The sequence below is a fragment of the Condylostylus longicornis genome, unplaced genomic scaffold, assembly GCF_029603195.1.
Source record: "Condylostylus longicornis isolate FDR11 unplaced genomic scaffold, ASM2960319v2 ptg000037l, whole genome shotgun sequence".
In the NCBI taxonomy this organism is placed as follows: domain Eukaryota; kingdom Metazoa; phylum Arthropoda; class Insecta; order Diptera; family Dolichopodidae; genus Condylostylus; species Condylostylus longicornis.
In genome coordinates, this window is record NW_026578006.1 from 1214489 (window position 1) to 1232006 (window position 17518).

Genomic DNA, 17518 nt, shown 5'->3' on the forward strand with positions numbered 1-17518 from the left:
ATACATACATAAATTGTTTCCCAATTTTATACAAATGTGTAGATCGAATGAGTGTTTTTATAATAAGATTAATAAAATTAAAAAAAAAATAAAGATACTAAAAAAATCTTTTTAATTTTATTAATTGTGAAATTTAATGAATTGTTAAACACGAAATTAGTAACAAAAAAATAAGATAAAAAAAAAGATAAAAGCAATTGTTTTATTTCTTCACTTGCACAATTTTTTACGATATTTTTAAGGGCTCATTTTCGATATTAAATTTTCGGTATTTAGAAAGAAAAACTTAAAATTTTTACAATTTTTTAAAATGGTTATCTACGAACTAATTTTTAACAAAGTTTCGGAACAAAAACTCGAAACCGAGCAAACGTTGAAATAAGAAAGACTTGTTCGATGATACTTGACAATAGATTGTTTTGAGTTTTTTGAAAGGTTTATTTCCCAATCTCGAAAGATTCCATACTTTGTCACCAGAAAAGGGCTTTAAACAGCAATTCCTTAGTTTAATAATAAAAACATAAAAAAATTGGACCAATAATGTTATTATTAAGCTAAGTTCTCACTATGCTTAGTTTGCGTAGTAAGGTAAGAACTGAAAAAATTAAACAAAGTTTCCAAAACTAAATCACGCACCATGTGCAGTCGTCGTCTTAAAAACAGTAACTGAATAACATCAAGATGCTCTTAATCAAATATTCCAACGTTTTAAACTTTTGTTCTGCCGATCCTTTTATGTAACGAAATTAAGGAAATATTAAAAGATCCTTTTTCAATTTCAATAAAATAAGTTATTTATTAAATAAGCAAGGTACACAAATATCACTATTTAAAAAAAGTATTATATACAAATCTAATAAGTTCATAATCAAAATAATGAGCCCAGAAAGGAAAAAAAATCGCTTTTTTTATATTCATTCTGTTCAATTTTTGCTTCTTCATCAGTAACGTAACGTTTTTGATTCTTTGGCAAACTATTGTCACTAGCAATTTTTTGTGCAATCCTTTCTAAATTAACTCTAAAGAATTGATTTTCTATTATTGGTACTATCAAATTATATTTATCAATCAATTTATTAATTTTTTCTACGTCTTCTATATATTTCCTTAAAATTAAATTCCACTTAATATCTTCATTTTCACTGAAAGGAAAATCTCCAAAGTATGATCGTTCCTCAGCTAAATCACTATTTAGTTTTTGTATCGTCTCACGTATGTCACGTTGCAATTGTATCCATTCTGGTGTAAAACCGTTGTCAATCAAAATTTTATTTAATTTTGCTGTTGTAAAGTCTAAGTATGGATTCTGAGATTGAGCTGTAGAAAGTGGCTTACCGGCGCATGACAAATTGTCGAAATCTCCTTTTGACATTGCCTCAAGAATTAAATCTTCTACAACACGATCAAAGCCATATTTTGTTTTAATACGATGATCTCTTTGCATACCAGCAGATACTTTTTTCATTAATTCCTTTTCACCTGCTTGTGCTTTCTCTACTCGATGATTATAAACACGCTCTTGAGCAATTGTAACTTTATGTTGTTGATATTGTTTCTGACGCTGTGTTGGAGTTCCAACCCCAATTCCCTCAAAACTTAAATACTAAAATAAGATATTGTGAATAAAAATAAAATAATCTAAAAAAAATATTGTGCTTTAAATTTTGAAATTTATTTACCTGTCGGTGCTGAGGAGCTTTATGGCGAATATCAAAAACCTTTTCTTCTTCATTTTCAAAAATACCACGACGATTTTTAGCAAATTTCTCTTGTAAGATTTTAAAAGCTTCATCTATTTCATGAAAACGGTCAGCAGATGCTTCCGGTTTACCACTATCAGGATGAACTCTTTTCACTAAATCAATGTATGCTTTTCGTACCGTATTTTGATCGGAGTCCTCATTAACACCAAGTATGGAAAAACATTTCTGAAAAAAAAAACTTTTAAAAACTCTGTTTGCAAAATTTGCGTCTTACTTTATATAGTTCATTTCTTTTTATTTTGGAAATGTTTCTTTTCAAAATCAGAACTTGAAAAGTCTTATTTAATATCTTTCTTTGGGGAGTTTGGTACATTTTTATTAAACTTAATGTTATTTACGTTTTTGTGTACATTTGCTTCCTTCGTTCGTTATATCACAATTCAAAATTTTTTTATTTAGATAGGTTAGTTATTTATTTGATTTTTTGTAATTTAATGATTGTTAGTTATTTGAAATTGATTTATATTCTTTAGAATACATATAATAAAAATTTCATACTGCAAAAAAAAGAAATTTTATTTATTTTGATTGTGGGTTTGAAACTCGACTGACAAATAAGAATGTTTGTATTTTTCTTAATTGAGGTCAGCGCTGCCAGACAATTTGGAGGTCATCAAAAATTGAATTTAAAATTATTGTGCTTGGCTTGACTGACAAAGGGGTATGTAATTATTTTTCTTAATTGATGTCAGTGTTGCCGGTTATTTTTTCATTCTACAAATTTGAAATTATGTGCGTTGAAATATTAATATTGTTAAGATAAAATACAAGACTATCTTTTGCTGTCAAGATTATTGTAATTGGCAATGCAAAATATTGTTCTGTACAAGACAAATAAAATCGAGAATTAAGTAAAAATAAAGGTAAGTAACGATTTCCAGTATATAAAAATAAAATGAATATTTTTTTTTCAAAAATTACTGTTTTCATCGTCAAAGAGTTTTAAAAAAAATTTCCTAGACAACAAAACAAAAACAAGCAACAAAACAACAAAGTTCAATCCTTCGATTGTTTGACAGTATATAAAAACTCATTAGTCAAATTAAAATTTTATCGCACGAGGAAATCAATTTTTTTTTATATCAATATTGCTCATGAGATACTTTCACGAGATAAAATTTAACGTGTTTTTTTTCGCGAAAAGTTATTGTGTAATGTTCTTTAAAGTTGTAATAATTTTAATATATATATTGATGTTGTCAACTTGTCCTGGTGCTTATTATTTTTTAATACATGATACGTCTGTCATCCGTTCTTTTTTGTCCGGATTTAAAATTTGTCTGAGCTATTTTTTAATTTTTATCTTGGAAACGAAATTATGGAAATACTGAAAAATTTTCGTCCTTCGAAAATATAGACAATCGAAAACGGAATTATATTTAATCCATATAAATACGACGTGTTTATTTACATACATTGATAATATGATATTCAGCCGATAGATGGCTTTTCAAACAAAATATTTGACATTTTTCTGACAAAAAGCAAAATGACAATTCATGACATAGTTGACGAATCTTTATGAGTGGCTCTCTTCGTCAAAGGTCTTTTCAGTAGCTGATACTTTTGTATAATCTTCTATTAAAATTTGGTGCTGAATTTAGAAAATTTTAATGGAAAAGAGTTGATTAAGTTTTGGTCTGGACAAAAAGTATAAAATGTCCAATGGTGAAAATGTTATAGCTGATAGTTGGGATAATGATGATAATGTGAGTATAATAGTAATGTCTACACTACATAATTGTCTAAATATTTTTTGCTCAATTCATTGAGTGATTCTTCAAATATATATTAAAAATATTTGAACTAAATTAAAATGTATATAATAATATGTTATTGTTACATTATGAAAATAAAAACAATAAAAATTTCTTCCACGTTTTTATATTTAATGAATAAAACATTCGTAGTTAACTAATCAGCTTGATAAGATTAAGAAGGAAGCCGCAGAATTACAGGAGCAAAAAAAATTTGAAGACGAAACGATGCCATTACAAAACGGTAATATTCCAGCTATAATGCTAGCTATGAGACCAGATGATGGTAATTATGCTACAAGTAAACCAGCCTTTAAAATATTAAGAAGGCCAACGCAATCGAGTGACTCTAAAAATTCGAGTGACAAACCGAAACAACCTATCAAAACTTTACAACAAAGAGAACAAGAGTATGCAGAAGCAAGACTGAGAATTTTGGGTTCAGCTAAAAATCCGGAAGACGAATTGGAGTAAACTTTTAAAATTTCCATTGGTTTTATATAATTAAAAAAAAAATTATTTTAGTGCCGCATTAGATAAATTGTTGGCAACAAAAATTACTCAAATATCCCCACCATTGGATACCAGCACTGGCAATAATACAGTTAATTGTACAAAAGTAAATTCAACTTTGGCACAGCAACAACTTTTATTATCATCCCTAACTTATCATTCGCCTGACCGTTCACTTAGACAGAGGCAACCTTCAGCTTCTGCCGTTTTAAATCGCGAAACAAATATTACGGGATTTTCTAAAAATTTTAATCAGTCTGTAACAACTGAAACTGATGAAAGTGAAAATAATTTTAGTGTACGAAATCTCGCTACTGAGAGTGTATTGAGAATGCCTCGGGGCCCAGATAACAGCGGTGGTTTTAATATAAGGAGATAGTCCTTCTGTTTCTTTAGGTATAAAACGAAAATATTTGATAACTGCTGCCTGATTAAAGAAAAAAAGCAAGGAAATTACATATTTTTTATACACTATTTAATGCAATATTATATTTGCAGAAAAATTTTTCCTTTTTGATTATTGAAAACATTATTTTTTAATTAAATAATTTAAACTTGGTCTTAAATTTAATCATTATTATTAATTATAATGTTATTTTTAAAAATGAAATAATATCAAATACATATAATAATTATGCACGATTTTTAGAAATATTTTAAGCTTTTATCAAAGCTTTAAAATTTTTGTTTAATCGAATTGATTCACCAAACATATTAATTTCACTTCATAATATGAAATTTTTTATGATATATATAACTATGTATAACTATATATAAATGTTTTTCTCTAAAATTGATAATGTAAAAGTATACATTGTATTTTTAAAAAATATTTTAATATAAATATTACTCTTATATTTTGTAATTCAAAAATTATAATTATTAAAGAATCTAATCTTAAATGCAATCAATTTTAATTAAACATTCTTAAGCTTTTCAAATACATAAAATTAGCCTTGTATATTTCTTTATTTAGATTGAAAAAAAGAATCCTAATTTGTATTTTCAAACATAAAATTTTGTAAAATATGTTTTCATAAAATCGTGTTAATTATAATTTTTATTCTAACTGAATGTTATAGTAATTGATTCTAATTTATTGATATATTTCATTTTGATTCTTGCTAATGTAATTTTAGTTTAAAATAGATTTTGTAGGAATTAATATATAAATTAGTTACAATATTAATGTGGATGTATGATTATAATTTTACCTAACTATTTAATAAAATAAAACACAAAAAATGGTTTATTTTATTTTTCCTTTATTGGCATTAAAGTATTTGGTTTGGAATAATAAAGAAGAATTGTTGATTTTGTTCGGCTTTATACCATGCATTATTTGCAGAAACATTTTTTAATTTATGATGTTTCGGGTTTATAATCATAATTATGGTAAGACTCATTATAATTTTTTTTAGAATGATTTGATTTTAAATTGTTGAAAAAAAAAAATGTGTTCGTATTGAGAATATCGTTTCAAAAACAAATGTTAAATACATAGTAAAATTAAACATAAGGAGAACATAGCCATCTCAAAACTTTCTCTGCCGCAAAACCATATTGTTCGGATTATCACAAATAAAACAATACGTTTAATATATATAGGTATATATGATAATTTTTATTTTTGAAATTTTTATAAAAATGCAAATTTAAATATACAAATCTCCAAAAACTTTTCGGTCCATTTTTTTGACTAAAATTTAGAAGAAAATACAATCAAAGTAATACAAATTATTTCCTTAGAAATAGTAAATGTCATGTTTTTTAAATTCAAGTTTTAAAAAAATGGTGGTATTTCAATTTTGTATATTAAACTAAAATAAATACAATATGTATATTAATGTATACTTATAATAAAATTAAACTTCTCTTCAAGAAAAGTTTCTTATAAAAAAAATTAAAAATTTAAATAAAAAAATATGATCCAAGAACTTTTTTAAATAAAGAATTAAAAATTAATAAACTTACTATAGGTACATATTAAAAAAACTTACAAATTTTGGAAATTTTTGCAATTATTATATATGTATATATGTAACTAGTTATGTATGGACATAATCTATACATATATAAGAATAAATAAATAATATATATGTATATTATGCGCTACGGCATAAATGAATCTTTACACAATTGTATATGTATGTATATATATTATGTAGTTTATTGATATTTTTCGCGGCAGAAGATATTCAAGTATTAGGTGTAGAATTATTTAGTTTTATATTTGATGAAACCTTTATTGGTGATTTCAAATGATCACCCTTTTCAATATTATTACCACCATTTAAACGAAACAATTCTCCAACAGTAATAGCAACTTGAACAAGTTGTTTACCTTCTAACACATCTGCCGCACAGCAAATTAAATTTTCGTCAACACCAATTCGTCGACAAGCTTCTAAGAAATTATCAACATTACGCCTGCATCTGGCCATTGTTAAATGAGGAACACCAGGGGATGGAACATGAATGCTAGCAACAGATCTTGGTCTAACAATATTTGCTAAATGGCATAATATAACTCCATCCATTAAAGCCGTGGAAATATCTTCTGGTAAGCTCATTTTTAATTTAGTTTCTATTATATTACGCAACTTCGATAATAATTCGGTTTCCTCTTTGTGCTTATCAAACTCGCGACGCATTGTAAAACTCAATTTATCTGTTGGAATTGCTTCATTCCATGTTACATTTCGTCGCATTTTTGTTGAAAATGTAGCTGAATTTGATATATTGGATGTAATTGTAGAATTATTGCTATTATTGAATGATGTATTTTTTCCAACAATTTCACGATTATCAACCATTGGTTTTATAGGACTTTTTGGTTTTAAGTAATCTTTAAGAATTTGTTCTTGCGTTTTATCATCTATACTTATGTTATCATTGTTGTGAACATTTTGTGGACTAACTTTTTGGGTTGGCTTTTTATAAATTTCTAATTTCTTGTGAGATCCATTTTGTAAATGTGATGTTATATTATTGTATTGATTTGAAGGAATTTCAGAATTATTAAACTTTTGATTTCCATCAACATTATTTGGCGTTCCCGATGAGTTACTTTTCTTTAATTTGCTTTTATAGACATTCGAATTTTCTTGATTTCGCTGTTGTTTTTTCGCTTCAACGTATTCTCTATACGTTTGAATATTTTCAAGTTTTTTGTTTTTCTCATTATTAGCAGCCGTGACATTATTTAATATAGCAACGTTATTCGTATTACTAATCTTTGGAGTGGATGATCGAATTGAATCATTTTGTTTTAAGGAATCTTCGTTAGAATTATCAAAATTTAAATCATCATCGTGCAATGTGCTACTGCTGTTACTATTACTGCTATTATTTGTTTTAGTAGAATAATTTAAATTTAGATTTTCTATCAATTGATTAGATTTATCGATTAAATCGCTGACTGAATTTGAATCAGAAATAAATTGAAAACTATCTTGAGTTAGAGAAGTTTTGCGGGGTGTTGTTGAATATTGATTGAACGATTCTCCAGAATTGTTACGTCTATATGAAATGCCAGATTTTTCAATGGTGTTGTGCAATCCATTTTTAGGTGAATATAATGCGTCAAGTTGTATATCAATCATATTATTTGTACTGGCATTTTGTCGACCAGTTCTTTTCATTGTAGCAAATTCATGATGTATATTATTGCTGTTAGAGGATTTATTTCCTTTTTCGTTTTTATTTGCTTGCGTATCTAGATATTTGAACACATGTATTAAGCCGCGAATGCATAAGTTAGCTAAATAAAAAGAAACAGAAATTTAATATTTTTTTTCGTTTTTGCGTTTGGTAAATTACCAGGTGGAAATGTTAGTGGATTATTTTCCAAGTAGAATTCAACTAACGTATTCATATGGCGAACTTCAAGAGGTAGACTAGAAATTTTGTTATTGCTTACATCCAAAGAAACCAGCGTTAGTAAAGTTATTTCTCGAGGAAAATAACTCAAGTTATTGCTTCTTAGGGATAAAGATTTTAGGCTTCTTAAATCACCAATTCGTAAAGGCAAATTCATTATTTGATTACATGATGCATCTAAATCGGTTAATTTTTCCATACGTCCTAACTCCTCCGGTAAATTAGTCAATTTATTATTTGAAATCAGTAGTACTTGCAACGGTAGGAAACATATTTCACGAGGTAAACTTACTAGTTGATTACTTCGTAGGTCTAAATATGTAAGAGAAAACAAGCCACTTACAGATGCTGGAATACTACGAATACTGTTATGATATAATAATAATGTTTCCAAAAAAGCAAAATGTGTTAATTCTTCAGGCCACTCACAAAATTTATTTCGTGACAAATCTGCAATGACTGTGTCTGATAGACTATATTTGGCAGTTACCAATTTTGGAAAATCTTTCAATTTCCTGTTGTTCAATTTAAGCTCCCCACTTAAATGAGCTTCTTCCAATATTCTTTCTAATGGACGGACTAAACACTGTCCGTTTTTGGTGTTATTAGGAATTTTATACATTTTTTTCTTTGTGCAAATTAATAAACAATTTCAGTTTCAGTTATATTAAAAATCTTTGTGTGCATCTTTATAACAGTATAAAATATTGAAATAGCCTTGTAAGACCTATTTGGTATATATTTAAGCTCTAAAACATAATAAACACTCCCTAAACAAAAGGGATAATCCAAATCATTGGGTGAGGGGGTAATTATTAGTACCTGAAAATAAATATTTTAATATTTTACATATTAATTGAAAAACATACTTACTTTTGGCTTGCGTACTCAATTTTTTAAAATTTTTAAAATTGATAAAAATTAATAAAATTCCTTATTGATTTTTAGGTTTTGACAGCTCATTTTTTTGACTGCAATTTCTTGCATCTGCACAACTGTCAATTTTTATTGCTATTAACAAAATATATATGTACATATCTGTAGGTATAACTTAGTAAAATGCGATCCTGGCGGAAACAAGAAAAACAACGGAATGGAAATATTTGTATGAATTTAAATATTATGAAATGAAACACAAGTTAATACCAGTACCCAAAATTTTTTCGAGCTAAAATTTAAAATTTTTGTTGCAAGACTAAAGTATTTTACTTTTTTTTTGTTATATTGAAATGATATTATTAATAAAAAAACAAAAATGTATACAACTCAACATGCACGTTTTTTATTAAATTGAAAATTTCCAGAATTTTTCACCATACTGCTATTATTTTGCGCACTATTGTTTTATAACATGAATATATTTAGTTCCTTGACAACACTAAAATTAACAAATAAGTCAGATGTCAGTTAACTCAATTATTTTAGTATTAAAATAACTTAATTAAAAAATAACTTAGTTACTTTTGACAACATCAAGGAATATGTTAAAATTAATACAACTTAATGTAAATTTAAATAATAATTTTTCGTAAAAAAAATACGTTTACAAAACAGTGTTTATTTTTTTTTTTAATAAGATAACTGAGTCAAAATATCTCAGTTATCTACATATATAAGATAACTGAGTTAATATTTTGCCCGTGAAGAGACGTTTAATGCTTGCATTCAAAAAATTTCATTTCATTCAAATGTCAACCACGTCTGGTAAAATGTTATTTATATGTCAGGGTCTAAGCAATGTCCAAATAAAGTAAACAGGTTTGACATTACATATAGAATATTTGACATTTCGAAAATCGAAAATGGATGTTTGTCAACAAAGAAAAAAATAATAGTGTTCAGACTATTTTAATTTTTCATAATAGAATTTGATGATCATTAGTTATATAAATTAAAAAAAATATTGTTTTAATAATGCGCAATGGAAGATGAAGAAGAAATTGATATTATAGGAGATTATGATGACATGTAATTTGCTATGAAAAGAATTTATAAAACCGCTCATAATATATTAAATCTTTAAATTATTTCTTATTATTAATTATAAATTTTTGTAACATGATTAAATATTTTAGTTCAAAAATAACTTCTGGTCAATTGCTGTCCTGTGACTATACAGTGCATCCAAAATGGGTGAACGAGAATGCTGAGGGTGGAAATTTCTGGAGTGACAGGTCTGTATCTATTTAATATTTTCATACATATATATATTATTTATTAGCATAAAATTGTACCTTTTGATAGCTCAGTAAATTAAATAAGTAAAAAAAAAATTAACGTTTGTTAAAATATATACTTATAGTGTACCAAAGCATGATAATTTAGAGAATAATGTCGAAGTCTTACATTCAGAAGAAGTCGTCATTGAGGAGCCGAAGGTTTCAAATAAGAAAATTTTAGATTTGGAATGGGTGGGAGAGGTCAGATTTTTATAAAAAATTTTACTTAGTTAAAGTAATTGTATTTTAGATTGCGTCACAAAATGATGATGTTGTTTTTGAAGAAGATATTCCAGCAACTACCGAGGAAGTAATAGAGGACGAGTATTGTACGGATAAAGATAAAGAATGCCATAATGAGTTACTAAAAGAGACTACATTACAAAATATATATAGTTGTAATGGGGAATGGGATGAAAGTGTTGCTGCATTTGAAACTCATCCCGCACCTAAGAACAACAAATATATTGGGCCCACAAATTCACGTAGTTTATTAAAAGTAAAAATTGAAAATCCATTACTGCTTTCACCGAATCCAAGAAGTTTGTTGAAAATTAATCGTCTTAATTTAAGAACTGATGGCAAGCAACAAAGTAAATTTAAACAAACTTTAACAATTAGCAGAAATTTATTCGATAAAGTAGGAAAAGCTAAGGAATTTTGTAAGGAAACCGACTTAAATAAAGAAAAAACGAAATTTAGACAAAGTTTGAAAATTGACCATACTAAACTACGAAAATTGAAAATAAAAAAAAATAAAAATCTCAGTGCTGCAAGCCCGAAGATTCCTGATATCGTCTGCTCAAAAAAAAATAAAGAAAAAGATAAAAAATTGGATGATACAATTTATCCTAAAAAAAGAGTGAAAACTAGAAAAAACCTTACTGATACAAATTATGGTGAAAATATTACGATAAACCACGAAACAGAATTGTTAGGGAATGAACAATTAACATCCAAAAATTCAACCAATTTTTCCTCTAGTACTTTAGTTAAACTACAAAATGTTGAAAGTGATGAAGTCATCGATATTGAAGCTGATTTAAGTGAGGATGAAATTATTGACCTCAAAAGATCGTTATTCGGGGTAACAATTCACACTGAAAATTTGACAAAAGAATGTTCCAGGGTAGTAAAATCGCAAAATGAATTAAATTCTACAACAAACGAAAAACTTGATGAAAAAATAAATGTTTCACAAGCTATAGAATTAGTTGAAAAACTTCCAGAGAAATTGGTTTTTGAAATTCAAAGAAACATGGCTGTTCCGAACCAAGAACTAATTTTAAGTGCCAGTGAAGTTACAGAATTAGAAAAATATTTTAATTCTGAGTTTTTTGATGGTAAATCATCTTCAAAAACTCCAGAGCAGTACCTTCGTATTCGTAATCACATCCTCACAATGTGGAATGTAATGGGTAAAAATGGATATGTAAGTAAAACTTCAGTCCGTAGTGGCTTAAAGCATGGTGGTGACGTTAATAGTATTAGTAGAATTCATAGACTTTTGGAACAAATTGGGGCAATCAATTTCGGTTATCAAGGCAAATATTTTGAATATGTAAGACCTTTGGAGCAATATTTTGCAATGTTTATTCAAAATAAATGTCAATATGGTAACTCAAATTTATTAGCTTTAACTAATGGATTCACGAATTCGAGAAAGCCCAGAACCCGAACACGTACGAATTATTTTGCTTTAGAAAATGGTATTGATTCAATTTGTGACATAAATTATACAATAGAACATGAGGAGGGTATTTACATACCCAAAATTTCAAAAGTTATGGCATCGGAATCAAAATTGAGAAATGTCAGACATATAAAAACGGAGCAGGACCTAGTCAAGTGCCTAAAATTCTCAAAATACAACATTGTATATTATACTATTTTTAGTTAAAATATTTATCTAATTTTTATATTTATATCAGGCTCCGTTTAAGGTTTCGATTACATTGTCAACACTACTTTGCATTCAATTGCATTCGCTTTCTTCAAATTTTGAAGTAATGGGATTTTTAGGCGGTCATCGTAGCAAATCAATTGGTAGGAATAAAATGTGCTTAACAAGGTATAAGCCCTGCAAAACTATTGAACATAGTGGAACAATGTGTGAAATGTGCCCGAGTAATGAAATAAGAAATGTGATATTATAGCCTTTTATTATAAGCGTTACAATTTTAGTTTCTCAATTAGAACAATCTCGCAGTCTTAAACAGGAGGGGTACGAGTTGTTGGGTTGGTATCATTCTCATCCATTGTTTCCCCCAGATCCTTCTCGAACCGATGTGCAGACTCAAATAGAGATGCAAATGCAGTTTTCTGCTCAATCAGATAGAACGTTTATTGGTCTTATATTGAGTTGTATTGCAATGCATTTTAAGTGGGTATTCAATCTAATTTATTGTATTTTCATATACATATGTACATATATGAAAATTTACATATGTATGTATCATTTATTACTATTTTTACATTAATGTTCATCAAATTTAAATACATATTTGATTTTATTTTAACAGATGTATATACGTTTTGCCAAAAGATTATAATTCTAACTTAAATGGCATAGTTTCTCCTTACGAATTGGATGTTGATATTATAAAAGACTGCACAAATTTTAAATATGATATTTTAGATGTTTTTGATTCTATCAATGAAATGAACGATGAAGATAAAAAGCATAATGTTTTCCAAAAAGTAAAATAAAATTTTTGAACTACTGAATTTTAATTGACTGAAATATTTATTTTTAGTTTAAATTGTCTAGTGGGCCAATATTGGAGCAATATGGATATAAACCAGAAACTTTTTTTAATGACATATTATAAGATTTGTTTTCTTTTTGTTTTCTCCTAAATGTAATAAATTTGAGTAATATGTTAGGTGTTTAATAGCGTATAATATAGTTATAGTTATAGAAGTTTAAGTTTTTAACTTGTTTTATATACACGTATATACATAAATGTAACAATATATTGGAAAAATAAATTAATAATTTATTTTTGAAGTTTTTGTAATTTTTTTTCTTTATTTCATTAATTCATTTTAAAAAATCTTAAAAAATTTTATTCACGTACATTATTTCTATATGAATGTATGCTGTGTACATGTGTACGCATTTAGCTTCTAGTCATGATTACAGTTCTTATTTGCATAGGTTTTAAAGTTATTTCGAATTCTTCATCATCTTTTACATTTGCTACATCAACATCGAAGGGAGAACTCATGTCTTCTTCATTAATTTTATCATTAAATATTTCATTATATTCTTTTTCGGTATTCCATATGAGACGTTTCGCAACTCTGAGCCATTGGTTGCCGTCAAGTGTTGCTTCCTCAAATGATTTTGCTTTAAAATGGTCTGCAATTTCTTTTAAATTAACTGTGATTTCAGTACCACCAGCTTCCTTCTCGTAAATGTTTTCTAATCGTAATAAGGTTTTATTTGTGCCGAATGGTTCAAATGTTAACAAAATAATTGACTCTGGAAGTATTGTAGAAACATTAATGATTTTTGAAGCATCTTCATGCTTTAGCTTCTGCCAATCCTCGAATTTTATATTTTTCAGACTGCTAAATACTGAATACGGTTCTAAAAGTTGTTTTGCTTGGATTTGTCGTTCTTTGGCTATTGTCGCTTCGTCACTTTGACCAAAAAAGACATGAAATTTGCCTCGTGCTGTTGTAGTTTCATTTAAGGCTTCCCCGACACCGAATGCATCATCATGTAAAAGCCTGCGATGGACAAGAATTTCACATTCACCAGATTTTAAACAGGCAGCTCCTTGCGCTCGATCTGTTAAAATGGCCATTCTGCTTTTGGTATCTTCAATAGCCAATTTTGTTGTTATTGGATAAAAGTTTGATGCTATTGGCTCTTTTTCTAATTCATCAACAGTATATTTTCGTTTTATCATTTCTCGGCCGTTTGAATCAGTATAAAATATGTTACCAGAGTCAATATTTGTTTTAAAATGACTAACAACTTCTTTACCAATTTTATCATTTACTGGAATAGGTCCAATAAGCCATTCAAATTCAATAATAGATTCATTTTCATATAATCTTATGACTTGACTTATCCAGTCATTAAATATTTGGGTAACTTCAACATTTTCGTCAAACTTAAATCTTTCCACTTCGACTTCAGTCGCAATTATTTTTTTAGTTTTTGGTCTATAAATATATGCACCTGACGACCGGTTTACAAATGGCGGAGCGTTATTACCCGCCGCCGCTTCAAAATATGAGAATTCTTGTCGAAATTCAATTGTTTTACGTTCTTCTAAGATTTCAATGCTATTCAAAAAACCATTTTTAAATGATAATTTGATTTTCTAAAATATACATACATAAATATTTCATAAAAACAGCCAAATAATTAAAAAATAAAAATTAAAAAATTTATTTTACTAACAAAATAAACAAAAATTGTATAATACGCTACCTTGTTATCAATATCGAAGTCACGTGAATTATTTTTTTCAACATTTTTCGATAGTAGTATTTCATTTTCAAAGTCATTTTTATCTTTTTTTTTCACATAATACGAAGTAATATCTTTTAAATTTGCTTTAAACACCATATCGTAGAGCGCAGAACTGTTTCTTCCAGTAATGGATTTTACTGGTTCAGGAATTCTTATTCTGTAGCTTTTTACTGGATTTCCTAATGAACGGTAAATGTAAATTAAATTAACGATAGTTTTTATTAAATCGGTATAATATGTACGTATTTGAATAACCTTTTTTTACTTTTACCTTCTGAATCAAGAATTTCGTAAAAATTATCTCTAATGGGAATTCGAATGTAGCTAGAAGTTTCGCGGCTTAAAGGATTAAATAAAGTAACCATAAAGTTTTCCGAGTTTTCAGTTATTTCACAAGTACTTTCATTCAACTTGTGGCAAGGCTTAAATTCAAGATCACCATGAATTATTGGATCAGGTTTCAAAACTTTTGTTAACATATTAGATATATCATTATCGCAAGCAGAAATTGCATCGTGTAATAAATGAGCATAATCATCCGCAACGTGTTGCTTTTCAGTTCCTGTTATGGCATCATGATGTTGCATTATTCCTGAAACGTAAGAATAAATTATTTATTTTATGAAAAACAATACTATATACACAGCTATAATAGCGAAAAAGTTTCGCTTATAAAGTAAAATAATGAAAATTGTAGAATATTTAAAAATTTAATCCTTGCGATAATTTTAGCTATTCTTTTTTATCGCTTAATGTGTATCACTTTATATGTATGTGCGTGTATACATCAGTAGTTTTGTATTTGATTACAATATCTTAAGAGGCTAATATAATTTTAAAACCTACATATATTGTCATCCAACTATTCTGCAGTAATAACAAAGATTTTAAATGACTTTATAAAAAATTTATACTGTCCTTATACTGTCCTAATATTAAATACAATATGTGTTTTTTATTTACCCATTACTTCACGTAAGAAATTTAAGTTTTGAGTCGAATCCTCGAGATTTGCAGCTAATATTTTTTTACAAACTTGTAATACGTTATTACCAATACGTTCATAACGCTTTAAAGTTGGTCGAGATGAATAATATCCAGCCCAGTACGTGTAGTTATCTGTTGCGTATGGGAAAAAGTCATCATTTTCAACCGGCCACAGTTCATTTGCATCATTAAGTGATTTTAAGTAGCAAGATGGTGTTGAATAAAATATGTTGACATCTTTGTCACCTACTTTACGATTTTCTGAATACCTGTGAATATGAATCAAAACGATTTACAAATACATTACAGAATAAACTTCGTTTCATGGTCAACAAAAACAAAAGAATTATGCTTACTTAATTAGCTTATCCATATTTTTATAATACATACTAGCATCTTGATAATTGAAATCGTCACCCATTGGTAACATAATATTTTTGGTTTTATGATATTTTGTCATATTTTTAACATAATCATAAAAAACATCTAACTGTAATTTAATTTCATTATACTATTTGTCAGAATTTGTTTTAAATTTAGTTGAAAAAATTACTCTATCTTTCACGTTATTTTCATATCCATCACCATCAATAATTGGTTCATCTTGACATAAATAATCAAAACAAAATCCAGGAGGGGCGGAATAATGATTTCGTAAAATTCCCGTAAACAAATCAGCGTTTCGACCCAAACTTTCACTAGCACGCCAAACCATTTCAGCTTTCATATTACTAAATCTATTAATTTTATCACGCCAATCAAGACGAGCAAAAAACATTCCATCGAATTTCATGCCAGCGAAAATTGAAGCCATTTCTTTTGAATGCCCGAATGGATCAATTTGCCAACCGACTCTGGGTCTTCCACATAGTCCAAATGTGTCATTCAATTTTCTTAAATCGACACAGATAAGTTAAATACGAAATATTTTCAAAAGTATAACAGAAATGTAATTAAATGGTAATAGAAAAAGAAATATTTTTAAAAAAATCAAGCAAATTAAATTACTTTAATCCATATGAAAATTGATCTATTAAACTTTGATAGTGAGTAGTTGCCTCATCATTCATACTCCATGCCCCACCAATGAATTCAAGTTGACCTTCTTCCACTAATTGTTTTACTTTGTCTTGTAATTTCTTTTCTTGTTGGTTCCACCATTTAAAAAAGAATGCAGATTCAACATAAATAAACCTTAAAAAATTTTTTCAAGTAAAAATAAAACATAATCATATTATTTGTATTTTGATTATTCACCTTCTAGATTTATCTTTTAATAATTCCGCTATAACAGAGTCTAAAATAAATTCTACACCCGCTTTTTGTATTAACGGATATTGTCCATAGTAATATTGATCAACGGTTTTTAGCCAACCTACATCATCATGCGTATGTGGTACCAAATGTATATTAATTGTGTCAGTTGGCGTTACGGGGCAACCCTTAGTTATAAATAAAAATATTTAAGAAATTATGTCAGATAAAATATGAAAATTCTTAAAATACGGAATAGAAATGTATTTTAATAGCCGAGTTAGAATTTTTTCGGCACAAAATAGAAATATGAAAAAATTATATAAAAAAAATTACCGAATATCCACATTTTCCATTAAAAGTTTCTTTAGACGGTCTTGCTTCCAAAAGTTGCAAGTATAGAATACAAACTATTACAAAATTTATTGTAAGTTTCATATCCACATAAAAATTTTAAAACAAGTTAAAAAACAAAAAAAAAAGACCTAATAAAATATGATAAAATTTTTTCGCCGATTTTGAACCAGCAATAATTCTTCTGTTGTTTTTCTATCGGCTTCCACTTTAACACTGATTGAAATGTGGTAGAAAATAAAATATCAAAGCCAAAATGGTATTAAATATTTGATCGAAAATTGTGTACGTATGTAA

The 17518-nt window shown here is 27.4% G+C and overlaps 5 protein-coding genes across 6 annotated transcripts; 2 read left to right on the forward strand and 3 right to left on the reverse strand.

The window, feature by feature from the left end:
* Positions 1-776: 776 nt before the first annotated feature.
* Positions 777-2338, reverse strand: LOC129608882 (dnaJ homolog subfamily C member 28). Its single transcript, XM_055520650.1, has 3 exons — positions 1978-2338; positions 1680-1928; positions 777-1603 (listed from the first exon to the last, which is right to left on the reverse strand). Exons 1-3 carry the CDS (start codon positions 2074-2076, stop codon positions 869-871), a joined length of 1083 nt encoding a protein of 360 aa, XP_055376625.1. The 5' UTR covers positions 2077-2338; the 3' UTR covers positions 777-868.
* A 952-nt stretch (positions 2339-3290) lies between these two features.
* LOC129608888 (SUZ domain-containing protein 1) lies at positions 3291-4766 on the forward strand. Its single transcript, XM_055520658.1, has 3 exons — positions 3291-3472; positions 3674-3990; positions 4046-4766. The coding sequence occupies exons 1-3, from the start codon at positions 3422-3424 to the stop codon at positions 4410-4412; spliced, it is 735 nt and encodes a 244-aa protein (XP_055376633.1). The 5' UTR covers positions 3291-3421; the 3' UTR covers positions 4413-4766.
* A 1114-nt stretch (positions 4767-5880) lies between these two features.
* On the reverse strand, positions 5881-8907 carry LOC129608860 (leucine-rich repeat and calponin homology domain-containing protein). The gene is made up of 3 exons (XM_055520616.1): positions 8789-8907; positions 7856-8737; positions 5881-7796 (listed from the first exon to the last, which is right to left on the reverse strand). Exons 2-3 carry the CDS (start codon positions 8535-8537, stop codon positions 6232-6234), a joined length of 2247 nt encoding a protein of 748 aa, XP_055376591.1. The 5' UTR covers positions 8538-8737; positions 8789-8907; the 3' UTR covers positions 5881-6231.
* An 811-nt stretch (positions 8908-9718) lies between these two features.
* Positions 9719-13104, forward strand: LOC129608865 (histone H2A deubiquitinase MYSM1-like). 2 transcript variants are annotated; one of them, XM_055520623.1, is made up of 8 exons: positions 9719-9883; positions 9991-10089; positions 10218-10335; positions 10385-12010; positions 12066-12261; positions 12319-12517; positions 12657-12834; positions 12891-13104. In XM_055520623.1, the coding sequence occupies exons 1-8, from the start codon at positions 9837-9839 to the stop codon at positions 12963-12965; spliced, it is 2538 nt and encodes an 845-aa protein (XP_055376598.1). In that variant the 5' UTR covers positions 9719-9836; the 3' UTR covers positions 12966-13104. The 2 variants fall into 2 exon arrangements, with proteins under 2 accessions (XP_055376598.1, XP_055376599.1); XM_055520624.1 differs by having other exon boundaries at positions 10218-10326.
* A 39-nt stretch (positions 13105-13143) lies between these two features.
* LOC129608861 (lysosomal alpha-mannosidase-like) lies at positions 13144-17422 on the reverse strand. The gene is made up of 9 exons (XM_055520617.1): positions 17204-17422; positions 16871-17055; positions 16622-16807; positions 16167-16506; positions 15970-16103; positions 15590-15882; positions 14898-15218; positions 14585-14805; positions 13144-14474 (listed from the first exon to the last, which is right to left on the reverse strand). Exons 1-9 carry the CDS (start codon positions 17303-17305, stop codon positions 13257-13259), a joined length of 3000 nt encoding a protein of 999 aa, XP_055376592.1. The 5' UTR covers positions 17306-17422; the 3' UTR covers positions 13144-13256.
* Between the last annotated feature and the right edge of the window lie 96 nt (positions 17423-17518).